This window comes from Hoplias malabaricus, chromosome 3 (assembly GCF_029633855.1).
Source record: "Hoplias malabaricus isolate fHopMal1 chromosome 3, fHopMal1.hap1, whole genome shotgun sequence".
NCBI classification, from domain to species: domain Eukaryota; kingdom Metazoa; phylum Chordata; class Actinopteri; order Characiformes; family Erythrinidae; genus Hoplias; species Hoplias malabaricus.
In genome coordinates, this window is record NC_089802.1 from 67,875,244 (window position 1) to 67,901,414 (window position 26,171).

At 39.2% G+C, this 26,171-nt stretch overlaps 3 protein-coding genes and 1 long non-coding RNA gene across 11 annotated transcripts in view; 1 reads left to right on the forward strand and 3 right to left on the reverse strand.

Annotated features, from left to right (window-relative positions):
- The window catches only part of bin1b (bridging integrator 1b), a 30,125-nt gene extending 29,786 nt beyond the window's left edge, over positions 1-339 (reverse strand). For 2 of the 8 annotated variants that reach the window (XR_010801752.1, XR_010801753.1), the window contains exon 1: positions 19-339. Coding sequence is in view for 6 of the 8 variants with exons in the window: in XM_066662656.1 (XP_066518753.1) it covers positions 19-99 (81 nt within the window). In the remaining 2 variants the exon portion in view is untranslated. The remainder of the gene's footprint in view (positions 1-18) is intronic. The other 6 variants (XM_066662656.1, XM_066662653.1, XM_066662652.1 and 3 more) reach the window with 5 other exon arrangements.
- On the forward strand, positions 209-24,191 carry LOC136690696 (uncharacterized). The gene is made up of 4 exons (XR_010801754.1): positions 209-344; positions 2,064-2,192; positions 23,834-23,905; positions 24,051-24,191. It is a non-coding gene; the product is annotated as an uncharacterized lncRNA (long non-coding RNA).
- Positions 1,434-11,587, reverse strand: ihhb (Indian hedgehog signaling molecule b). Its single transcript, XM_066662659.1, has 3 exons — positions 11,288-11,587; positions 5,791-6,052; positions 1,434-2,119 (listed from the first exon to the last, which is right to left on the reverse strand). The coding sequence occupies exons 1-3, from the start codon at positions 11,585-11,587 to the stop codon at positions 1,434-1,436; spliced, it is 1,248 nt and encodes a 415-aa protein (XP_066518756.1).
- Positions 12,613-25,740, reverse strand: nhej1 (nonhomologous end-joining factor 1). Its single transcript, XM_066662660.1, has 8 exons — positions 25,610-25,740; positions 25,091-25,293; positions 22,972-23,190; positions 22,745-22,883; positions 20,647-20,705; positions 14,065-14,257; positions 13,252-13,337; positions 12,613-12,873 (listed from the first exon to the last, which is right to left on the reverse strand). Exons 2-8 carry the CDS (start codon positions 25,271-25,273, stop codon positions 12,793-12,795), a joined length of 960 nt encoding a protein of 319 aa, XP_066518757.1. The 5' UTR covers positions 25,274-25,293; positions 25,610-25,740; the 3' UTR covers positions 12,613-12,792.
- Between the last annotated feature and the right edge of the window lie 431 nt (positions 25,741-26,171).

Sequence of the window (26,171 nt, forward strand, 5' to 3'; positions counted from 1 at the left end):
GTATTTTATTTAACATACCTTCTCTTGTGCTCGAGTTATCCTCTTCTGTACGTTAATAGCCAGTTTCCCGGCGTTTACCCCTTTCCCAGTCTCAGACATGATAGGCAATTTAGTCTCCTCAAGTGTGCAGAAATAATGCTAAGCTAATACCAAAAAAAAAAAAAAGAATCAAACGGTGTAAGATAAACCGCGACAGACCGCTCCGTGAATGAAGGAGAAACAAAAGCGTAGTCTGAGAGGAACTCCACAGGACTTTCAGGTCTCCAACCGCTTCTGTGGTGAAACCTCTTAAAGGGATAGCAGTAAAGACAGGACGTAATTCTAATCCCCTGCCCCCTTTAAAGGTGAGCTTTAAAACAAGTTAAATCGGTGCTCTGGCTAAATATGCTTAAGAAAAATAAAAAGTTATTTAGAAAAGTCATGTAACCTCTAACTCGAGATAAAAAAGTTCTACAATACGTGTTATGGGCAACAGAAGTGTATTAAAAGTGTCCACTAGTCTAAAAGAGGGGACTGTGTTAGCTAGATACCCTTCCTGCTGGACAGCCCTGTGAAGACACACAGTATTAGTCGACGCTGTGCTAAATATGTTATCATAATATTATTAATGGATTAAAATAAGTAGCCTCCAAGTTAAGCTTTTTTGATAAATTAAAATTAGAATGTAGGCTAAAAGCCTTCTTGGAGAAATTGTCATTTTTTGGCACCCAATAACATCACATACAGCACATCGAATTAAAAACACAGTGCTAGAGAAAAAGCATTTATGGCTAGAATATTATTCTAACAGCTGAATAAATAAATAAAACACAAGGCAACGCCATAAGCAAAATACAAAAGAAAACAAATAAGAAAGGGAGCAACATACATAATATACTTATGAGCAAAAACAAACATTGAATATATAGTGAGTATTTCTAACACAAAGTAGGCCACAAATTATATATTTTTTTATCCCAAATGAGGAGTTTAATTTCAAAAAATAAATCTTTAAATATGAAAACCTGTAACTTTTCATATAAAAGTCATTTTAACAAAACTGATAGAAAATAGAAAACCATACGTTTTTTTAATTAATTAGCATTTTACATACCCATTTTATATTACATATTACATACATTTTGTGAACATGAACAAATAGGAGATGGGCAGCACAACTGTTGATGACACCTCATAAAAATATTTGTTATCCCGTGAAAAATAGCATAATCAGGAGGAACATCACATTGACATCACATTTAATCATATTTTTCACATAACTGTATTTTTGCCTGTTTTTAGGCACATTTGAATATGACCTTTGTGAATGATTTTCTATCCTGATGTCTCTGACAGCTGTCACTCTAGTGACCTACTTGCACTTTGACATGAGCCTACATTCATTCGGTTTCTCCTCATGCTTTTTCCTTCTTATTTGCCCTACACAAGGTCCTTCATCTATCAGTATCTTCCATGCCCCAGGGATGAAAGAATTCAGAGTCCAACAGCAGCTTTCCCATCCAGTGCAGGGCTTCAGCATACCAGTGTAGTCCCTCTCCCTGAAATTTGTTCAGGCCATTCCAGCTATACAGTAATCGAAGTGGACCGAAGGCCCAGTGAGCAAGTTGGTGTTTTTCTACTACAGCATAGCATGAGACCATTACCCCGTTGACCAGCAGGGTTCCATGGGCAGTGAGTGGGGCATAAGCACCACGATCTTCCCACACACGTAGTCTGGTGATGTGTGAGAGTCGCCACTTTAGAAGCCCTTCACCCCCTTCCTCCACAGTCAGCACACACTGTCCTGGGTGTGCATCACTGGCGAATATTGTCCGTACAGCCCCTTCTGCTGGCAAGGTCCCTTCAGTGCAATTTCCATCCCAAACAAACAACAAATGTGCTGCAGTCATAAAGAAAGTGACCCCATTGAGTGTACTGATCACATAGAAGTGCTTCTTGATCATAGGTTCACGGTCCAGGAAGGTGACAACCTCACTATAATTAAGATGGCCGCTCTCTGTTGTTGCTAGGACACGATCACCTACCTGCAGGTCCCGCATTAACTTTGGACCCTTGTTTTCCAGCATCACCCATGCCCTTCCTGGAAAGCAACCCCCCGTCTTAGCTGCCACAGAGTGTTCTGGAGAACCAGTAGCCAAACAGAAGAAGGGAGAGGGAGCAGGTTTATGAGGAAAAAGGAGACGGTCAGGGAGGTAAACATTTAGAAAATGGCAAATTAAGATGATAATGCACTCTTAACAATAAAGGGTCCTAAATGCTAACTGGTTGGGAATGTGGTTCTGGGGGAAAAAAAAGAACAAACAAACAAAAAAAAATTGTTGTTATAGGACAGTTGCATTATGCTGAAGTTCAAAAGAACATCGCATTCATGCATTTTGGTTGCAATAATTGTTATTTGAAGAATGATTTAAATGCATTTAAGTGTTTTTAAGGAACATAAAAGTGGTTATTCCTTGTAATTCTTATATTTGTTCCAAAGATCATTTTATCACACATTTATTTTGAAGAGTATGGAGATACGATCTGATTCCCAAGACACTACACTGCCTTCAGAAATAGTGCAAGGAATACACTTTAAAAGTGAAAAGGGTTAAACAGTTCCTTAGATGCTAAAAATGGCACATCAGTATTAATATCACCAGAAAATATTATAGAGTAAATATTGAGAGTGGAAAAGAAGGTCTTACATTAAGTGTTTAATGAATGAATATTCTTTCATTTTGAATTTTGTGTTCTTTGAACACGGACAAGTTGCCTTTTTCCACCTTTACAATTCTCCAAAATGCAGTTAAGAGCGCCTCCCAGTGGATTTTTTAGACCAATATTGCCAGCAATAGTTGTCTAATAGTTCTCTTATTTAGCATTGAAATATACGATGAAGTTTGTCATATCAAAAATAACAATACATATATGCATAGACATAACATATTAACAAACATTTAATTTAAAAATAAAGGTTCTGTGTTCCCATCCAATCATGTCAAGGACAGCGAACTTGCATAACGATCTGGGCAGAAAGGACAGAAGAGAAGTCATGTAAAATGTACGGTAAAGGTAAATGGAAGAAATGGAAACAGAAAAAAGGGGGAAAAGAAAAAACTATATTAGATATTTGATCTTTATAAATACACATAAAGAAACTAGGACTGTGTGATTGCTGTAAACATGGTGCCTTAATGCAATATTCAAGTATGAGAAATAATTATCTGTCCAACAAACTTGTCACAGAGTATACTGATATATGCATATATTTATACTCATATTTAATATTTGTACTGTACTGTGTTGTAGAATGACAACAAGAGCAACATACCCAACCTACAATAGTATGATGAATATGTAACATATTTAGTCTTAATCCGCCTTGAGCATGAAGTTTGGGCTCCAGACTGATTAAGCCTGTGATGGGATGTGAAATGTGAAAGACAGTGATGCTGAAGCAGAGTCAGGTCAGTAGAGGAAATGAGAACAGGTTACAGTATAAAGAGAAGAGTGCATTTAATGAAGAGCCCAGTCTTGGTTCAGGTTATGCTAGTGCATTGTATTGCAAGAAATTCAAAGGCCCAAAGGACCACAAGAAATGTGCAAAAGCATTTATGCACCTTTGCTAAAAAAATGTAATTTCTTGGCATGTGGACATGGCATTGAAGAGTTTGCATGCTTGTTGGCAGAGTCAGGTGAGTTACCAGCAATTTGTACGTACACTCACTGGTCATTTTAATCATGTTCATCTACTCCATACAGCAGGATCCAAAAAGTTAATTAGCAAAAAATGTTTGTTTTTTTTTACTTTTTGATTTAAAATGAAATTGCAGCTACATTTCATTGACTATTTTGTACAAAGGCAAAAGGTCAGTGACCTGGAAAAAGTTCACATAATTTAACATTTTTTTTAAACATTGCCAATTTTAAATGACATAAATACCAGCATTCTCACACTTTTGGACCCCACAGTAGGTGCATTTTGTACAAAACCAATTTCTGGAAAAGTTGATATCTATTAAAATGTAATAAAAACAAGAATCTATCATTTTTGAAAAACAAATCCCTTTAACCTTTATTTAACTGACAAAAGTACAAAACAAAGATTTCCAACTGACCAACTTAAATAAATTGAGAATTTGATGCCTACAACCTCTATTAGGATAGAGGTATGTTTACCACTGTGTTGCATCATCTTTTTATCATTCAGGATGTGAGGATATAGATGAAGTTTTGCAAAGTGCATTTTAAGATGGCTGCCATTTTCTGATTCTCCTCTTCAATATGTGCCATAGGAGACAGATCTGGACTCAAGCACATGCAGTGTTACTGTCCACCTACATCAATGGAACCCCATAACATAGGCAGTAATGCACCTGCATATTATGAAAGCACCTTTCACTGAAAGGAGTCTAGATTGTCTCTTATGTATTTAACACAAATAACTACATTATTATTATGTATTACACACTGAACAATCACTGGATTAGGAACACCTACCTTGTATCTACACTCACTGTGCATTTTATCAGGTCCACTGGCCATACAGGAGCACTATGTAGTTCTACTATTACAGACTAAAGTCCACCTGTTTGTCTGCATACTTTCTTATTCTCATTTCACCCAGCTCTAATCAGAACCCCCACAGGACCGCCACAGAGCAGGATTTGGGTGGTACATCAGAGTGCTGCTCTGACACTGATGTGGTGGTGTTCTAGTGAGTATTGTGCTGGTACAAATGAATCAGACATAGGAGGGTAGGTGTTCTTAATCCAACGATCATCCAGTTTATATAGTCGCTGATGAATGTCCTTTGCACACTTGATTTGAGAAAAGTTTGTGAATTGTTGTTGATAATTCTCAAACAGAGTTTGTCCAAAAAAGTGATCACCCATCTGTGCTTGCAAAGACAGCCTTTGGTGGTTCCTTTTATACTTTTATATTCACCTTCTAATATAGGAAAGTTTAATATTGGTGTAACTTGCAGATCGTCACTGGCCAAAGAAAAACATGTATCTCCAGTATAGTAAGTACAGGAGAAGAAAAAAAAAACCTTATTAAATTTTACTGAAAAGAAATTTTGAGTATTTTTATTGGTCCATTCATCATGAAATATTCACACAATGTGAAGGACAGCTGCTGTGATCAAATGATACAGTAATCTAAAAGTCTGCAAAAATGGAGATACATGTTTTTTTTATTTGATATTCTATGAATTTTTCATTCATATTTTGACCATTACGCCTTGCGCCCGATGATTCCAGGTAGGCTCTGGACCCCCCGCGACTCTAAATTGGATAAGCGGTTACAGATAATGGATGGATGGATTTTGACCATTACAAATTTTCTTGAGTGTGTTGGTGGCATATAATTAAGGATTTGTTTATATTTTAAAAAAATGCAATCAAGCTGGTCAGCCAAAACATTGGAAATATTTTTGTTGTACTTTTAACAATTAATAAAGATTTTAAAGAATCTTGAATGGCCTAAAATAACTAATGTTATGCCTATAATGGACCTCATTGGAACTTCCTTCTTGTAAGTTCCAAGAAGACATACCTACTAAACTACAATATAGTATACATCTGCATGTTTCCCAGTGCCTTGTTCTGCTTGTATTATTTGCAGTACTTACAAGTGCTTTGAGAAGTTGCTTAGTTAGTAGTGGTTAGCCAGAAAAAATGACATTACACATTCTTCAAGTTCAGTGCCATGCTTATGCTGCTGACTTTTTCCTTCCTTTCCTGCTTCTAATTTTAAAATTCCTCATTCCCCTTAATATCACCCACTTCCCTTCATCTGTCTCACCTGATTTGACACTGCAATGAATGTGGCCTTTGGACTCGTAGTAAACCCAGTCGAAACCGGCCTCTACAGCCAGACGGGCCAGCATAGCGTATTTGTTCCTGTCGCGGTCTGAAGTAGTGATGTCCACTGCTCTGCCCTCATAGTGCAGAGACTCCTCAGAATGATGACCATCTTCATCCCACCCCTCAGTCACTCGCAGGCGCACACCTGGCCACAAGTTCATCACTGAGATGGCCAAAGAATTCAGCTTATTTTTACAGCGCTACAGGGAGACACAGAAATATGAAGAATAGATAGAAAAAGATTTTTGCTCTTTCCTAGAAAGTTATTATATAACTGATCATTCTGAACCAACCAGGACATCTGTAATGTGGAATAATGCTGTAGTTAATGTAAAAAAGGTTTGGAAAACCTTTCAAAGTGGGGGAAATTTTAAATATACAAATCTAATTACAGACCACAACTGTAGTAAAGATGAGATGAGAATTTCTCCCCCTACAGCTTTATCATTAGAACCTCCAAACTGCAAGATTGTAGATCTTATCTTATCTGAATAGTGTGTGCATCCTTTTCTAAGTGATTTGGCTAAAGTGTGTAAACGTTTAAAAGCCAATGTTGAATATTGGCTGCCCTCGTAACAAACTTCTGTAGTTTAACTCAATACTTCAGAAATTGCATGGGGCCTAGTCATGGGAGATATCTTATATATAGACCCCTATGCAATTTCAAATATAGTTTATTTATGGTGGGCTAATATCGATGCATTAGCCAGCTTTTAATCAAAATGAAGTAAATTCAACACTTTAAAAAAAAAACATTTGGTGAATTGAAAACATTGCTGATTTAACTGTGATTAATTAAAGTGTGGGAGAGTAAAAATGGGCGGCACGGTGGCGCAGCAAGTAGTGTCGTAGTCACACAGCTCCAGGGACCTGGAGGTTGTGGGTTCAATTCCCGCTCCGGGTGACTGTCTGTGAGGAGTTGGTGTGTTCTCCCCGTGTCCGCATGGGTTTCCTCCGGGTGCTCCGGTTTCCTCCCACAGTCCAAAAACACACGCTGGTAGGTGGATTGGCGACTCAAAAGTGTCCGTAGGTGTGAATGTATGGGTCTGTGTTGCCCTGTGAAGGACTGGCACCCCCTCCAGGGTGTATTCCTGCCTTGAGCCCAATAATTCCAGGTAGGCTCTGTAAGTGGTTACAGATAATGAATGAATGAATGAGAGTAAAAATGAAATTCACATGTGTCGTTCATTCATTGTCTGTTACCACTTATCCAATTCAGGGTTGTGGTGGATTCGATGCCTACCCGGAATCACATATACACACTCACACATTTGAATCACCAATCCACCTACCAACATGTGTTTTTAGACCGTGGGAGGAAACCAGAGCACCTGGAGGAAACCCACACAGACATGGGAAGAAATTACCTCCTCACAGTCACCCGGAGCTGGACTTGGACCCGCAACCTCCAGGTCTCTGGAGCTGTGCGACTGCGACACTACCTGCTGCGCCACCATGTTGCCTTCTCCATGTTGCCTTTCAGTATTCTCCGTATTCATAGGTGTACTGAAAGAGCACCCAAAAGCTGTTAAACTCTTGGAGCCAGGTATGTCTAATGTACTTTATTCCCTGGACAAGGTTAAGATGAACCATTGCTGAAGTGTCGTTCTCTGAAGCTGGATAGACACTGTTTTACTGAGGTCTCAACTGCACCCAAATTGTGCATCATTACTTTGTTGTGGTGTTAAACCAGTCTTTATGAGCCTAACCAGAGAGTCGGGTTTTAGCTCTACCCCTGCTGCCAATACACCTGTATTGGGATTTCAGTGTGGTTTAATGGTTTAAACATGATATATTAAAATATTTCACTAGATGTTGCCCAAGAACACCAGCATCTCAGACCATAACAAATGCCTCATATTCAGCTGTGCCCTTCCCTTCATCCATGCCAGCCCCCTCCTATTTGTGTTTCAGCACGGTGCCCAGAGAAAGCATCTGCTTAACACGGCAGAGCAAAATGAAGCAGATATAACAGCAGTGTTTTTAGCAGAAGAAAGTATTCGTTTTGATGGAGGAACATTTGGATGGTCATTTTTGCCTGATAATTTTTTACTGCTCTCTACATCTCATCTTGAATGTAGAATGCTGTGTGGGCAGTCACTGTCTTCTCTACTGGGGAGGGCAAAACGCAATGTGGGGTGGGCCAATGTTTCCACAAGGCCAGACTATGTTTTCATTCTTTGTTCTGGATGCATTTTGTCCTCTATATCTTTATATAGATATAAGCTGTTTGCTGCTATATTAATGAATAAAATATGAAATATATCACCTTTAAAGTAAGATGTTATGTAAATGGAAGATGAGCCAGATTTTGATCAAAGAGAGTCAGGAGCACAGAGAAGCACTGTCTCTATGTCTGGCTTTCCAGAAACTCAAGCATTTTTGGGGCTGTCTTGTCAAATAGTCAGTGGTCTTCAACACAAAGTCTTTCGCCAAGGACACATTCAGTGCCAGGTAGCATGCAAATATGAGACTAGTCATACTGCACATAAGTCTTGCTTGCATGAGAAAATGTATTAAGCCTGTGTAATTGAAGACTGGTGTACTTGTGAGTGTAGTGAAATCAGGTAAACTTGAGGAAACTTCAGAACATACAAATAGCAAGGGAACTGAGGGATTCTGACAGACAGGGTCTGGGGTTTGCAGTGTTACATAGCTGAAGTTACATTAATGTTATCAAACTGACAAGGGCATCATAGTGTCACACAGAAGAGATAAGTGTGTCATCTGTGTGAATATTAATAGTTCTAATTTTGCTAAGAATAAATTAGCTCTTTTCACTTTTGAGCTTGAGAAAATTGTCTCCTTCAGGTCTTCCTTCCTGAAAAAAAACAAGCTTCATGAGTCTCATTAGTTTCATTTAGGTATGCAGTGAAAACGAGTTACATTAAAGTTTAGCAGATAAGCATATGCAGTGCAACAGCCAAATAAGTTAAAACATTGTGTGGTCATTAAAAGAGCAAGTACATTTTTTAAATTTATGGCCCTAAGATTGAGGCCTGGGGAACGCCTGTGCAGTAGCAAGAGCAATAACATTTTGTTTAAATAGCCTAAGTAAGAAACGGAATCTTTGCAGAGTCTTTGGAAATCAAGTTAATACCTGCCCAAAGTTCTGTTAACATAACTTTTTTACTTTAAAACAGTGAATGGGGCAGCACGGTGGAGCAGCAGGTAGTGCTGCAGTCACACAGCTCCAGGGACCTGGACGTTGTTGGTTCAAGTCCCGCTTTGAGGAGTTTGGTGTGTTCTCCCTGTGCCTAAGTGGGTTTCTTCCAGGTGCTCCGGTTTCCTCCCATGGTCCAAAAACACATTGGTAGGTGGATTGGTGACTCAAAAGTGTCCGTAGGTGTGAATGTGTGTGTCGCCCTGTGAAGAACTGGCGCCCCCTCCAGGGTGTGTTCCTGCATTGCGCACAATCCGGGTAAGCTCCGGACCCACCACGACCCTGAACTGGATAAGCGCTAACAATGAATGAATGAATTAATGAAAGAGTGAATGGATGTCAAAATAGTCAAAAGGGCTGACACATTCCCAAACTACCCAGTATGTCAACAATGATACTCTCTCACACTCTTTCAACACACTGATTATAACATAACACAACATAAAAATCCGTAATAAATATACAATATGGTACAATTATTTTCCCCAACTGAAGGTATTGAAATGCGCCCTTGAGGGTATCACGACAAAGACCATTTTTCTGACAGTGTATGTGAGATTTAAGAAGAGGGGTGTAGTTTTCTTTTGAGTTAATGGTACGCTCTGTGCGGAATTAGTTGACTTCGCTCCTTGTGGTGCGACTTTTACGCGGAATCACTGCAGGAGTTCAAGCCAGGTTGACGGGCCAGAGCAATATATTTTTGTTCAACAGAATTTTACAGGCTACACGCAGCATTATCTGTGAGTTACGCCACGGTGTTGAAACTAGAATAAACTAGATATATATGTTTTAGTAAAATCGCTTTTCCGTCCCAGCCCTCTGACTTGTGGATAAGAATAGAATCAGCGCAGTGGAAATAGATGCCCATTCACACCGTGGTGTGGATTTCAACGCCCGTTTCTCTCTTTTTTCCACATTGCGGTTACGAAAAGTGAACTGGACTTCATAAATCAGTCCGTGAACTGTTGGTTTAGCTTTCAAGGTGCAGCTCGGCGGCTCCGCGCAAACACAAACACGCGCCTATGCGGGAGAGTCCAGTCGCCGCCGTATCAAGAAAAAAAAAAAGCCCTGAAAAAGTGTATAATTAAGGCTTAAATGAATAGGAAGTGGACTATTTTTACACACTCTCGCGCTGGAAAAAACAAACAGAATGAAGAACACAAAATAAAATCAAATGAATTGGAAATGAGACAGAGAGGAGGTTGTCTCAGGCGCTCGCCGCAGGCTCGCGCTCATAAATTGTGCGCGGGCTCCGAGGCTGCCCCCCACCCACCACAACTCACCCCCTCGTCTGGTACCCATAGGGGGGACTGAACCGTTCGGCCATTCAGAAGAAGCTCGCGGTCGTCCAGGCTCTGATATAAATACTTTTTTATTCCTGCGAATAGGAGTCAAATAAATTCCACTCGGAGCCACATCAGTGACGGGGTCATAAAAAATTTCTGACAGGAACCGAAAAAAAGAAAGTGGTGTGTGTCTGTCTGTGTGTGTTGTGGGGGGGGGGGGGGGGGTCACCACGTTTAAGCTTACGGTAAACATTAAAACACTCGCAGGTCATGCGCAAATCTAAATGTGTCGAGGTCCTGTTTTCTTTTCCAAAATGTGCTCCTGCAACAGAGAACACAGTGTTTTTAATTAAACGATTCAGCCAACCCCCACCCCTTAGTCTGCATTTCACTGAAAAGCGCTGCCGGAGAATTTGTCGGGGTGTTTTGTTTTTGTTTTTTAATAAACCGAGCAGTGGGTTGAAGAGGTGTGTTTCCTGTAAGATTCTTGTAGCTCTAAATGGCAAAAATCGTTGTCTCAAAAATCATTGTATTATCGCATTTTAATTCATATCGTACAGGAAATCTGTTTCTCTCCTGCAGTGTCAGTGGCGTGTTTGGTTCGATATATCGATTATGCCAGATCTCAATTAGCACTGAACGGATAAATCTTGACCTCTAGTGGTCTGAACAACACCTTTGTCAAAAAAACATCTTTTGCTGAATTTCTGAGTGAATGTAAGTAAAACAATGGCCGTGAAAAATACACTAACAAACGTCAATGGCCATGAGTTCTGCTGCTGATGATTATTTAGACCTAACAAAAGGGGGAAATACACAATAAACGTGCCATACCTTTTGCATAAGCTCCATGTTAACAGCTTGTGTCAAATTCATGGAATAAACCGTAAACAGCAACGGTGTAATTAAAAGTACAGTGCGCGCTCCAGACTCACCGCGCGCTGAACGTTAAAGGCGCACTTAAAAAGAGAGCGCTCGCGCCTCACCTGCGTCATCATGCGGTCTGCACCTGTGCTCTCCTCGTCCTTAAAGATGATGTCTGGGTTGTAGTTTGCCGTCAGCTCTTTAAAGCGCTCCGAGTTGCGCGTGATCTTGCCCTCGTACCTGCCGCTCGCGCCCAGCGTCTTCTCGGCCACGTTGGGGCTGAACTGTTTGTAGGCGAGAGGCGCGAGTTTTCTGGGCGACCGCCGCTTCCCGAAGCCTCTGCCCGGGCCACAGCAGGCGCACGCCGCTGCGAGCAGCAGCACGCATCCGCTCAGTAGCGGTATCCTCGCGTGGAGCCGCATCACAAACTGGTTCCTCCCCTTGACCGTGGCTTGTCACTGAGGGGGAGCTGGGGGTCGCGTTTAGGAAGGCATCATGTGCTGCTCATTCCCGGTTTTGGGCGCAGCGCCGTAGACCGACGGGGGCCAGTGCCTCGGTGCACGTCTGGGATCTCTGCTGTTTTTTCTCTCTTCTTGCTCTGTCTCTTTCTTTCCTTCTCAGTCCTGGAATAAATAGCCACTTTCCGTTTGTGTTGGCGCGCGCGCTGAGGCACTGAGGAGCGCGCTGCGGTTTGAGGGTGTCCCCGCCGCGGCTTGGCGCTGAATGGCGCCTGTGGCATCCAGCGGCTCTCAATGGAAATGGCTTAGAGTTAGAGTGAGTGAGTGAGTGAGTGAGAGAGAGAGAGAGAGAGAGAGAGAGAGAGAGAGAGAGAGAGAGAGAGAGAGAGAGAGAGAGCTTCACCTGATAGCACCCCTCACCCGATAACAAAATACGCTTGCTTTGTACCATTAAAAGTCCCGGGTATCATATCCCATGCTAAAATTATTTTCAACGAACATAAAAGTAATTAGTTATTGCTATGACAAGTTCGTATTAGCTATTAAAGCCTGTCAACGCACCTGCTAGCAACATATGCTAATTTAAACAAGCCCTGTATGTTTACGTTAACCTGGGGTTGCGATAATTCACCAACATCATATTCAGAGTCTGGGATGGCAAGCAAAATAAGGTTACATACATTAACTTAGCTACATCACATATAGATTACTTTAGTACGGATGGAGGCTTGACACCCAACATTTGGCAACACTAAAGGCGTAACTACTGGCAGGCGTTTTTATAAAGAGGCAGTAATATGGGTAATCAGTCTTCATTTAAAATGTTTGATCGAATGGCTCGGATTAAGTGCTGCAGTTCAGTTAACTGCTTAGTTTTTAATCTATCGTCCAAAGAAAAACCAAGTACAGTATCTCCATGAAAAAAAAACAGCAATGTTATGTTCGTACTGTACCAACGGATGTGTCAGAAAAACACCCACTCCTCTCGATTTAAAACAAAATAGTTTAATTCTTTATTCGCATCCTTAAAAAGTTATGTGGTAAAAATACACACGGAAACCAATAAAAAAAAAAGACCCACATTAAAAATGTTTTTCATTAAAATGAAAAGCCATAGTGACAGCCCACTTCTATAATATTGTGAAAGACATGCAAAAGGGACACAGATGTCATCGGAAGAGTCCCACTGCTTTCTTCTTCTTGGGGCGCACTGTCATTCGAACTGAAGGTGCAGCAGCAGGGATGAGGTTCTATGTGAATAAGGGAGAAAAAATTGGCTGCAGTGATTTGTCACAATTATAAAAGACTAGCTGTATATAATGTACTATTTAACCAAGTTATGTTAATGTAAGAGAACTTGCAGCTAAATCAATGCCACATTTGTCAGCATGTTTACACATGATACGCTGTCCAAAATGGCTCATTATCTCTTACATTCATTCAGCACTGTAACATATTAGCTTCATTAGCTTGGTCCAATAAATAAAACCTGGGCAAAAATATACCATTTTGCCACCCACTTTGGCTGTAATAGAAACAGATTTAACCATTGCTGTACAAACTACTGCTTTAGTGCATTTTCTAATAAATAGAGATGCTTAGATATAAGTGAAAAAAATAATTCATACCTGTTCACCGTCAGCTTCCTGGGATTTTCCTATTGTTTGCTGTATATCAGTTTGATTAGACCCAGGAGATACAGACCGTATTGAACCTGCAGGGTAATACAAGCAACAAGAATGTTTAATAAGGCTGTACAATATATTGTTTCAGCATCATCACAATGTGTGAATGAGTAATAGTCACACTGCATGACACGCAATGTCAAGTTTGGCAAATCATACACATCAGCCTAGCTACTAGCTATAAAAGGAAAATTAGCATGGGTTTCAGTTACCATAAAGTATCTAAAAGAGGAGTCTGTCTGATGTAAAATAACCTGTTCTGATTTAAGTTTTTTTTTTTGGTTACACAGAAGTTGTTGCTAGTGAGTGGTGAGCAGGGTCTGCATGCACAGTGAACTATCAAATCAAAACTATTTTTTGATCAGTTGACTGCTAAAAAAGCCTGGTAGAAGAGTATATTATGAAATAAATGGCATGAATGTTGAACCAACCAGTATATTAAGCTACCTATTTCTCCCAGCAATATCATTTCAGAAAAGTAGCCACAGCACTCACCTGTTATTATTTCTGAAATTATTTTATAGCATTACATTTCAAGAAGATATGGTTCAAACACAAAAAAAATTGTATTATTATTATTATTACATGCAGAAACACCACTCCACAAGCCTAGTTTTTCTAGAATGATTAATTCTTTCGAAATGGAGCTATGCAAATCATTTGGTGTTCCAGTATTGTGCAAAAAAATGTTAAATGCAACATGACTTTATTGCTGAGGTGAAACGAATTAGGTAAAGGTTTGATGTATAATATAACCTGTGGGAACACTGCTCTCCTCAGGTGTGCTGTGTTCAGGATCAAGACTGAAATGGTCCGCTATAGAAGAGTTGTTCTCAGTGGAATGTTTACGTTTCTTGTTGTTTCTCACAGTGGTCACTGCCACATACAGCTCTTGCAACCTAGAATCAAACTCCACACAGTCCTGCAGCATAACCATCTGAGGAATACTCTGAAAAAGAAATAAGCGTGTGAGAGATTTTTGGGTATTTTACAGTTTAAGATTTAAATAGTTCACTTAAGACTCATAAAACAAAAAACATTTAAGAGAATACAACAAGAAAACACATAAAACTAAACTGAAATCCTCAGAGCTGCCTAATTTATGGCCTGAATAACCCTGAAGAACATATCACTGGACAAGTAAGTATGAGTGCATGTTCATAAATAAGAGACAAACAAACAAAAAAAACCCACTAAAAGCCTTTGCACATGTGCAGAGACAGCTACAAACACACAGTTTCAGTTAAATGCACATACACACAGATAAATGCAAAACCATGTGTACTCAAACACACACTCTTTCACAACAGAGAGGACAAGCTCTCTAAATTAGCTCTCCAAATATTGACCTGGTGAAATTGGTGGTTACACTCTTCTATCCGAGTGAGGGGCTCCTAAAAATACATGGAGGCTTTGGGGTTCACATATATTTATTTTTATTATTTGTTTGTTTAAATACTGTAAAAATAAATGTATGCTCTGGCTGCTTTGAGTTCCTCTTTGGGCACAGAGCAAGCAATGTGAAAGAAGTATGCCACAGTGAACCAGGATACTCTCTTCTGTTTAATTCACATCCCTCCACTTTTCTCTGCTAATAAATACTCAACCTCACTGCCATGTTGTATGTGCATCACTTTAGGCATCATTGCCATCTTTACCTTATATTTTATTGTTCATTTAAAAGTTTTTTGTTTACAGTTATTTAATACATTTAATTTATCATGAAAAACAATGTATAAATATTACTGGTTTAAAACCTTTCATTAAGATTTGAGTTTTTTGTGACCCAACATATTAAATTATTAAATGATTACTGATATCATAATTATCCTTTTACTATAACACCTCAATATATTATTATCCTTTAATTATATTGATGATGACCCCAAGTTCTTTACAATTTTAAGTTGAGAAACTTGATTCTTGAATTGTTGCTCTATTAGCCCACAGAGTTTTTCACAGAACAGTGAGCTTCTACCCATATATACTGCTGAAAATCTCAGTCTCTCTGGGATATACTTTAACACAATTATGCCACTGACTTTTGTCTATTTTTTTTTTGTAGCATTACACAACTTTATGACTGTTTTGTTGCCCCATCCTAACTTTATTGGAATGCTTTACTGGCATCAGATTCAAAATGAACATATATTTTTCAAAAAGCAATAAAAATGGTCTGTTTTAATTTTTGAAATTCTGTCTTCGTTCTATTTCCTATCAAAAAATAGGGTTTAAATAATTTGCAGATCTTTGCATTCATACATTTGGAACCACATACCAACTATTCTGAAAATTGTGTTTGCATATACACAGATCAAAATTATGACCACCTCTTTGTTTCTACACTCACTGTCTATTCTCTCAGCTCCACTGACCACACAGGAGCACTTTGTAGCTCTACAGTTACAAACAGTCCTCCCGGTTGCTCTGCATACTTTGTTTGCTCTCTTTCACCCTGTTCTTTAAATTGTCAGGACCCCCAGAGGACCACCACAGCAGGTAGGATTTTCATGGTGGGTCATACTCAGCGCTGCAGTGATTGATGTGGTGGCAGTGTGTGTTGTGATGGTACAAGGGATCAGACACAGCAGGACTCCTGGAATTTTAAGAGATATCTACTATATCTATATCTAAGGCCTTTCCCACTGGCATTCTGTAAAGACATGCCCTACTCTGCCTGAGATTGGTTAGTAACCATTGACTTTGTTGGTTATGAGTTAGATGGGTGGGGTAAAAAAGATCAGGTTCTGATCTTATCCGAGGCAGAGAAGTATCCACTTATCATCAAATGTTTGTCAAAAAAACAATTTTCAAATCATATGAAAATGCATAAATAAATTAAAAGAGGAATGAATGAATGAATGATTTAAATGTGTAAATATGAAAAGAAAGAGAGAGGTGTATGTGAGTGTTTGTTCAATGCTGAAAGGTCTGTATTTATAGCAGGTAAAAAAATCCCCAGGCATTTTGCAGTGGTTGTTGTTGTGTGTTGTTGTTTGTCTGTGGCTAGCTTGCCTTCACACTCCACTCTAATTCCAAGGCATCACTCATGGAAGATTTTAGAAAACAGCATAGAATTAAAACTGTCAGGTGATCACCTTGAAAAGAAGAACTGCTTTACAGAAATCTTCACTGCACAACCCTTTAATATGACCCTAATCTAACTTCACCCATATTAAGCCAATGAAAATACTGCTCGACCATGACCACAACATTTTTACATTCTAGCCACTGAAATGGGAAGTTTGAGTATATCATTACATTTCCCTTTTAACAAACCCAAGAGACTCCCTAGAGAGTCTGGGGATGCGAGACTAGATTGCAATAAACGTAGGACTTTCACCATCTAGAGTTCATAATATCATGAAAAGATTCAGGGAGTCAGGGGAAATCTTGGTGCTTCAAAGCCAAGGTTGGAAACCGCTGCTGAATGTGTATGAACACTGAGCCTTCAGGCGGTATTCGAGAAACCATCAGATTATCATGATGAACCTGGCCACATGGGCTCAGGAGTACTTTGGAATATCACTGTCACTGAACATACTCAGCAGCTGCATCAAGAAATGCAACCTGAAAGTGTATTATGCAAAGAGATGCCCATTATTAATTTCTCACAGAAATGCAGGCAGATTTTCTGGGCTCAAAGTCATCTGAGAAGGATGTGTAAACATGTTCTGTGGTCAGACAGCCAGTGAAAAGGGTTAAGAAAAAAAAAACAGTCAGTTAACCATTAGACTGGGCTAAAGAGAGATGTCAAAGTTGCATAAATCTGAGAGAAGTGCTTGCTTTGTTGGGGTAGAATGATTGGTCATACTACTCTGAAAAGCCACAACAAAGCCACAGTGAAAGCCAACTGCAAACAGGGATCGGTCATGTGGACAATCCGACCTAACAGGGAGAGTGGAAGAGACTGACAGGGGCCACAGCATGCAGCAGGGTCTCAGTTACAACTGCCAATATTTTTCTCTTTAGAGTTAGACCTAAAGCATACTCCTGCACAAATACCAAACTATTGCCACACATTACTCTTTGCTATTCATATCCAGCCAGGACATATTTCACCTTGAAGATCACACTATGTGATGTGTGACAATCTTCAGGTTTTAAACATGAATATCCAAAAACAAAAATGTATACAATTTTACACTCAAATCCTGATTTGCCATGTCAGTGTCTGTCTGGAAAACCAGCTCAAGAAACAATCAATATATTTGTGCAGCGGAGACGGAATGTACTGTAAAACTATTTCTGTTTGTTTTTTTTCCTTTTCTTTCCCCTTATGAAGTCATGGTTCTTTATCGTTGAAGGCTGAAATTCCTCAGGTCTCTGTCATTCGACTTGCCATCTCAGTCAGAATAAAACGGCCAATGTTTAACTTGCCACACTTCAGCAAAGAAAAAAAAGCTGTCAGATGGCCAGAAAACTTTTCTTAAAGATGTAGTTCATACTACATTACTTGCGGGCAATTGTTGCATTCAGTATTAAAGTAAATAATTATAAATTATAAAATATTATAAATTTGTGAATGCTGCTTCATGTTGTATAGTTTTATAATGTTATATCATACCTGTTATTTATTATACCTCAAACAGCTTGTCCTAGGAGGGCAAATGAAGATTTTACAAGTTTTAAAAAGACAAGGTTGGAATGCTGCTGTATTGATTGATCCCTGTGGTATTTTGACCAAAGCATGCCACAGACATTTCATTGGGACCCCAGGGAACTGTGTAAACTTTTGGAAAAGAGGTATAATATGTCCTCTTTAGTACTAAAAGAAACATGTTCACTACAGAGCAACATAAGCTGCCATCTAGATGATGTCTTTTTCAAGGAGGTCATGACATGACAATATTAAGTGACATTCTGCATGGGCTGCAACAATCTGATAGTCTATCACCTACGTTTTTTTTGCACAGCTGAAGCTTTTTATATATTCACAATAAATGAATGAATGAATGGATGATTAGAAAAACTAAAATACTAACAATTAGTAATGTTCTTCTGTAGCATTCGCATTTTAGCACACTTCAAACAGAATCAATCATGTTTATATTAGCATTTCACATAGTATCCCAGACTTGAGGAAATGAGGTTTGTGGAAAGCTGTTCAAAATGCAGATGTTTTTGAGAGAAATGCTCTTGTGTACATGTTTAAAGAAATAAGATGATTTAAATGATTAGTTTGGTAAAGCGAATAGTGTTTTGTTTGGTAAAGCGAATGCCAGGGTGTGGTGGGGAGAGGAACATTTGCTGCCAAAGCCACAATGCTTTCCCAACCCAGTTTCATTTGTTGTTTTTTTTTTCCCCCCATCTAGCCCCAAAACCAAGAGCATGCGTCACTAGAAAGCACACAGAAAAGGCTCAAAACTGGGCTCAATCTTATTCTTTCTCTCTTTCTCTCTGTCCCACATGTACACACACCACTGAAACCTAACCATGCGTCATGGCACAAACACACCTCTCACACACACATGCGCACAAACACATACAGAGCACTACACAGACCCAAGGCATGCGTCAACACTCTAAAGCAAACTGACCAAACAGACACTCCTTGAATCACAGTTTGGTCATGTCATGCTGGACCACGCATCCATATATAGGCCTAACAGGAAATTAACATCTCCACACCTTAAGCGCACACAGCAGTTCGTGAAAACACACACAAACAAGACTTAAGATGAAAGCATCTTCCAGTACTCAGATCAAATAACTTGACAGAGGTCAGCACACACATCCACAAACACTTGTCACTTGCTCAATAGCGACCTCCATTTTTCCAGGTACTTGCGATATTTGGTTGCCACTTCTATGAGAAATTTTTCTAAAATGTTTGTTTCGGCTCTGAATTAGAATATAAACAGCACTTCATTCTCATGTAGAAATCAGCACTGTATTGAGACATGCAATAGCCAGGTGACAGACAGTACTGTCGAAACGAGACAACACTTTTTTATTTTTAATATGCATTTAAAAAGGCTAAAGAAACTGTACCAGAGGTCATTAGATATGGTAACTCATGAGAAATGTAAAAAAAAAATTATAGTTTCCAATATTGGAGTTTGAAAACCAAACAAGATTTGGTAGACAACCAGACTGGTCACATTCACATTAACAGTACATACATTTTTATCTTCATTTGGAAAAAACTTAAATCTCCCCTCTTGCTTCAGGTGTGACAACAATTACAAAAGTGATTCTGTTAATCATTTCACTGTGTGATGATAAATCTATGGTTCTAAAATGTCTATGGATAACACTATGGTTCTAAAATATTTTACAAACTTAAAAGAAAAAATCTGTGCTATACCAAAACTAACTGAGATATGGAGTGATTTTTTATAGACAGGTGAGTGTACATTTTGATTGGAATTTATTGGATTGTGAAAGCAGAAAATTCAACTAGACAACTTCTGAGATGGGATTTTAGATGTGTTTACAAGCAGGAAATATATCCCTGAAGATAACTTTGAAAAAGTGAAAGCAGGCTTTAAAAACATGAGAAACTTTTATACAGGCAAAACATTAATATTCTATTTAGTTTTTTGGTCTTCTGTGCAATTTTTGTCTTCTGCCTGATTCTGCTTCTAAAGAATGAACAATTTGCACTTACTTAATGGTCATTTTGACTGAAAATAAAAGGGTAGTCTCTGACTGTGGTATAGTGCTGTATAATCAAATGAAAACTAAAGACAATGACAAAGGACGTCAGCAGCAGAATGCCATTGCACACAACACTACAAGCTGATAAACAACAGATGGAAACCAGGAGAAATCTCATTCACAAAACTATGAGGTTACAAATCAGCTAAATAAAAAAGGCAGTGTGCACAAAAGAAAAACACAAACACATCTTGCAGCGTTATTCTTTGACCTTAATTTAGATTGCTGATGCCAAGAGATTGATGGTCAATATGTGCTACAAATTCAGGAAAATAATAATGTCCAAGGCTGCTGAAAAACTATGATGTCCAAGGCTACTGAAAAAGAGTACTAGCAAATACTTGTTTTGCTTGACACATTTCAATTAGTAAGCATACATTTGTAACTTGACATGGAGACAAACAGGACAGAAATTTATATACATAAACTGTAAACTGAACTTAATTAAATTAAATTACTGTACACTGAGACACTAAGGTTGTGACATATCAGTGCTCTAATCAAACTGTTCTTCATCCATCCTTCATTTTTCTTGAATTTATAAAAGCTTGCTCATTAAATGAATTCCTAAATTGTGTTTTTATATCCAAGCTAAGAACATTTGTTAGGGATAGGGTTGCAACACAGACTTTTTCAAATGTATTTTTAATTAGTGTATTTGGTAGTGTCTCTCACCTTGGTAATAAAGTTTTTGTGATATGTTTCCTCTTCAAATGGTTCTGTCTGAAGTCTGCCTGCACAGTCAGAGAAGTGGATTACTGCATATAAATTGTTACTTGCTTTGCTTTGTTACTAATTACAAATGGAATGCTGGCATAAATTGGGATTTTATATCTCTGTAGCACAAACTCGAGGCGGCACGGTGGCACAGCAGGTAGTGTTGCAGTCACACAGCTCCAGGGGCCTGGAGGTTGTGGGTTCGATTCCCGCTCCGGGTGACTGTCTGTGAGGAGTTGATGTGTTCTCCCTGTGTCCGCGTGGGTTTCCTCCCACGATCCAAAAACACACATTGGTAGGTGGATTGGTGACTCCAAAGTGTCCATAGGTGTGAGTGTGTGTGTGTGTGTGTGTCTGTGTTGCCCTGTGAAGGACTGGCGCCCCCTCCAGGGTGTATTCCTGCCTTGCGCCCAATGATTCCAGGTAGGCTCTGGACCCACCACGACCCTAAATTGGATAAGCGCTTACAGATAATGAATGAATGAATGAATGTAGCACAAACTCCATTTCCAGAATAGAGTACAAAATGGGAATAAAAACAAAATTCAATGATGTGCTAATAACTTAAACCATATGTTTAACTGAAAATAGTGTAAAAGACAATATTTTGAATGGTGAAAATAAGAATTGTTATTGTTTATATAATATGTTTAAATATATGCATATTTTTTATTTGACACCATAAACACATTACAAAAGAGATGGGACAGAGGCAACAAAAGACTATGCTACAACAAAACAAATTATATTAACTGGAAACAGGTCAGTGGCATGATTAGGTTTAAAACCCTGATTGCCTGATCGATATCTCATTGCCTGAGCTCAATTAAGGTCTATCTTTTTGTGTAGCAAAATCTGAAATATTCATTCATTGCCTGAAACTGCTTATCCAGTTCAGGGTCATGGTAGGTCCGGAGCCTACTCGGAATCACCGGGCACAAGGCAGGAAAACTGGATGGTCTTGTTTATTTTAGTTCTGCATGGATTACAACCGCATGGTTCCTTAGTAAAATAGTGCTAAACTAGCCCAGAACCATCACCCACTGAAAGCAATTGGTGAATTATGAAACAAAAAACAGTATATAAAGGAGAGCCTGAGATGGTGAACAGATGAAAACATACAGAAATAGGAAAACTTTTCAATTTCAAAACTACAGCGACTGGTCTCCTCAGTTCCCAAACATTTACCGAATGTCTTTAAAAGAAAAGGTGGTGCAACTCAGTGAAAAACATGCCCTTGTTATGACTTTATTTAGAATGCATTTCTGGCATCTATTTCAAAATAGGTAAATATTTTTAAATTCAAATTTTCTCAGTTTCAATATTTAGTATTATATTTGTAGTAAAAAATTAATAATGACCAAACTTGGCAGAGAACTGCAACCTCTAATCTCTGATCAAATGTTAGCCCTGCTGAATTACAGATTAATTGAACAAGCAAGGGGAAGAACCTTTTGAGTGATCACTGATTTATGAATTCTATCTCAGGAGAAAGGAGGAGCTGAAAGGAACTCTAGGTAGTATTTGTACCTTAATTAGAGAGAACAGAGCCTCTGTTTTTGCTACTCAGTTCTCAGAAACTGCACTATGTAGGAGGGTAGGAAACCTCGACCCATTCCCTCTTGATTTCAGGACAGTGCTGTAAAATTGAATTACACTCTACATCTGTAGGGGAGCCCAGGAGCAAAAATACCAAACCTTACCTAGTGTTCCTTTAACATAAGTAGTTCGGAACTAATGGGGAAAATCCCAACAAATCTATCATCACAATTCTCATCAAAACCCAACGCAATCCTCTCAAAATGTATTCTGAATACAGCTACTGACTAAACTCCAAAGTGTGGTAAGTGGGCAAGAGAGAAAGTGTGTGACGTCTGAGTTTACATATGTAGAGCATTGGTTATTAATTCTGGCCCTGAGGAACTGAAACTCAGAAAACTTTTCTTGTTTCTCTGCTATAACAACTTTTAAAACTTGTAATCCACTGCTGAGCTGTCTGAGCAAGGAAAAATCACTACATTTCTGGAATTGATGAGCTCTGATATAGGAGCCTTACCTCTGCTAAGCACTGCTCCATTCTCTTTGTAGTCCTGTATCTCAGCATCTTTTCGAACCAGCAAAGCAGCCAGATCTCCAACTTGCCTTTGCAGTACATGTGTTATAGCTAACAGGGGGCGAACCAGCTGCCTGGATACCTTTAAAATAAAGCATAGCACTATACATAAGCTTTTGCAAAACAAACTTAAATTAAAATGAATAAGTAATACGCAATACAGAGCATACCACTTCTACCGGAGCAGGAGTACAGCGAAATTCCCAGTGAAAGGGCATCCCTGCTAGCTCACTTTTGAGCTTGACAGTTAGATAACAGCTATGAAACTCTAGAGATATGTTTGCTGTTGTTCTCTGGTCACCTGACAGTCCACAGAAACAAGTGGAGGCCACGGTTTTCAGATGTGCAAAGAATGCCTGCACTGGAGCTCTCAAGCGCTTATTTAGATCCTGAAAAGAGAAGGAAAGAAAGAGAGAAAAAAGAAAGAGAAATAGAGAAATGTATCCACATTATTAAAAAAACATTTCTTAAGATGACTTATTTGTCTCAAGAAAACAGAATTTAAAGATGGAATAAGCCCATTAAAACAGGAAAGGAAATAAAAAATAAAATATACATATTTTAATGTATATATCTGCCAATATCTCTACATATATAAACTGTGGAAAATGGAGCATCGTCCCAGAAAAATATAACATGTATAATGAAAAAGGAAATCTGAGGTGCCGTCACTCCAAAACGCACTGCTTATTTTTTATAAACCACACTTAAAACTGGGCCAGACACAGGGCAGGTGAATTCAAGAAGGTTGGTGAGGAGTTCTAATTGGCTTTGCTTTTGGCAGTAAAGCCAGACACTCATAAATCTGCAAAAGAATCTAGTCATGACATCATGGGAAGTAATGGGAGGAGTGGTGTGATGCAAATTATTTTTTTGTTGCAAGAAACTGAAGTGAGATATGAAAGGCATGGAAAATGTAGTCCTTTTCCCAAGCTTAAGTAATTTCTCCATTAATCATTTTAACAAATACAACAAGTACACAATATCTATAATCAGTATTCTTGTAATGATGTATTCTCTATTTTTCTCTAGCATCACCCAAAGAGTATATGGTGTCCCTTATTTTGAGCATGGGTCCTCCCAGGATTTCTCCTTATTAACATTGTGAGTGTGTTTTCTCTACAAAGTCTGGTTTGCCCCAAACTGGGCCAGGACATGAGATTTCTCTTTTGTTTTGTCTGTGCCATGATAACAATTTGTTCAGGCCTTGGAGGTAGTTTTCTAAGTAAGTATGTTCTGCTGTTATCAGGATGCTGTTGCTGTGTTGGAAAGACTTCTGTTGGGAAGAAGTGAAGAATGAAGGAGTGGGGTTGGGCTGCAGTTTTATGGAATATGAGAAAAGCAAGCTATGATGAGCTAATAATATCCCCTCAAGGAGTCAGAAGTTATAAAGAGGTGAACATATCTATTCTCCTATTACAGGTCAGTGAAGCAGCATAATGGTTTTGAAGCTGTAATTTTATGGTAAAATAAATTATATTATTCTTTTAATACATGCACACAATATATATATATGGACGGCAGGGTGGCGCAGCAGGTAGTGTCGCAGTCACACAGCTCCAGGGACCTGGAGGTCGTGGGTTCGATTCCCGCTCCGGAAGGAGGAGGAGTTTGGTGTGTTCTCCCCGTGTCTGCGTGGATTTCCTCCAGGTGCTCCGGTTTCCTCCCACAGTCCAAAAACACACGTTGGTAGGTGGATTGGTGACTTAAAAAGTGTCTGTAGGTGTGAATGTGTGTGTGTGTGTGTCTGTGTTGCCCTGTGGAGGACTGGCGCCCCCTCCGGGGTGTGTTCCTGCCTTGCGCTCAGTGATTCCAGGTGGGCTCTGGACCCACCGGGACCCTGAATTGGATAAGTGCTTACAGATAATGAATGAATATAAATATATGATTTAACCTGCTTTTTTCCCTCAAGGTTCAGTTTCTTAGGTTACGCACACACTGTTGCGAGTGAATTTGACCCAAGTACAATAAAAGCTTAATTATATTTTGAAAAAAGGAAAAAGGAAAATCTCAAGGAAAAATAAATAAATAGAGTGGACGAATTGGCAAACGAAGGAACAGTTGAAATGAGCTTAAAATGTATGAAAGAGTATATGAGCAGAACTGAATAGCATGAATATATTATTTATAGTACAACATTGTGACTTTATGACCTGTACAACTGTGCAAATTATGAAGTATAACTATGTGGAGTTTGCAGACAGTGTAACTATATTTCAGTACTTTTTTTTGTAATAACAAACTACCCATAGACCCTCCCTCCCTCGTATTTAATGAAAACATTCTTGCCTGTGCGCGACTCTGGATGCTGTCTCTGCTCATCTCTTCCTCCCACACGTTGGTAAGATCACTCAGCAGCACTTTGTATTGGGTTTCACCGAACCAGGCTTTGGCGAGCAGTCTAGAGTCACCTACATTTACAGGGAGCCAGGGCAGCGCGGCCACAGCCTCGGAGTCAGCGGCGCTCTCCATAACAGCAACACCGCGAACACCTGAGAGGAGGGAACAACCACAGAAAACACACAGAACGACATCTGTGGAGGAGCTCTCCTGTTTCAATGAGATGTTAAACTAATGCATTCATGAAGAAAACAGCCTCGGTGTGTGTAAAGACTGCGTTAGTTCGCGAACACACCGAACTGTGAATAAAACAAGCCGTAATTACAGGCTACATTCAGTGGTTATTTGAAAACAACCGATGCATATTTAGTTTTACTCTTTAGAACGGTGTCAGTGGAAAATGTTGACATCTTCACACAATGTCGCTTTTTAATCGAATGATAACGATGTAAACAACACTCTACTCACTGTTACGGAGACACTTCCGATGAGTGTACGACTCCCGCAGAACTACAAGCTAAACCTAAGGGTTCCGCCTTGCGCTTCGGTGTGTGCGCGTGTGGTGTAGATGTTCATCCCCTTTTGGAGACCAAAACCTGTTTACACGCACTGTGAGGATTAAAACCATGTCCCAAATGTCGCATACGTTCTTAATGTTGAAAGTTTGTTGTGTTTGGGTTATGTGACATCGCGACATTAATTTTGGAGAGGTTTTTAATTTTAAGGTCGTGTAATGTCCCCACAATACACATATACATGTTTGTTGGTATTAATTTACCAACATATATTCACTTTTCAAAATGGGTTATAAATTGTCTAAATGGATCCGCGTACAATCATTGTAACTAAGTGGGTCCGAAGCCTACCCAGAATCACTTTTTTTTGTTTTGTTTTGGGTCCGTCAAATGAAATCCGATCACCCGGATTAAACCCACACGGAAAACATACCAAACTCCTTTGATCTGCTAAAAACACGCGTTTATACTGTTCTTGTGGATGTAGAAAACATATTTAAGAAAGAGGATTTGTC

Bases quoted from the DNA above. Each gene is read 5' to 3' on its own strand.
- nhej1 (XM_066662660.1), bottom strand. From the start codon at position 25,273: ATGGAGAGCGCCGCTGACTCCGAGGCTGTGGCCGCGCTGCCCTGGCTC. The intron at 20,706-22,744 runs GTAAGGCTCCTA...CTGACTGTGCAG, and splicing joins TGGAGCAGTGCTTAGCAGAG to GCAGACTTCAGACAGAACCA. The intron at 14,258-20,646 runs GTGAGAGACACT...TTTCTTTTTCAG, and splicing joins ACAAAAACTTTATTACCAAG to AGTATTCCTCAGATGGTTAT.
- ihhb (XM_066662659.1), bottom strand. From the start codon at position 11,587: ATGCGGCTCCACGCGAGGATACCGCTACTGAGCGGATGCGTGCTGCTG. The intron at 6,053-11,287 runs GTGAGGCGCGAG...GTCTCCCTGTAG, and splicing joins CAGACCGCATGATGACGCAG to CGCTGTAAAAATAAGCTGAA. The intron at 2,120-5,790 runs GTGAGACAGATG...CTGGTTCTCCAG, and splicing joins TCATTGCAGTGTCAAATCAG to AACACTCTGTGGCAGCTAAG.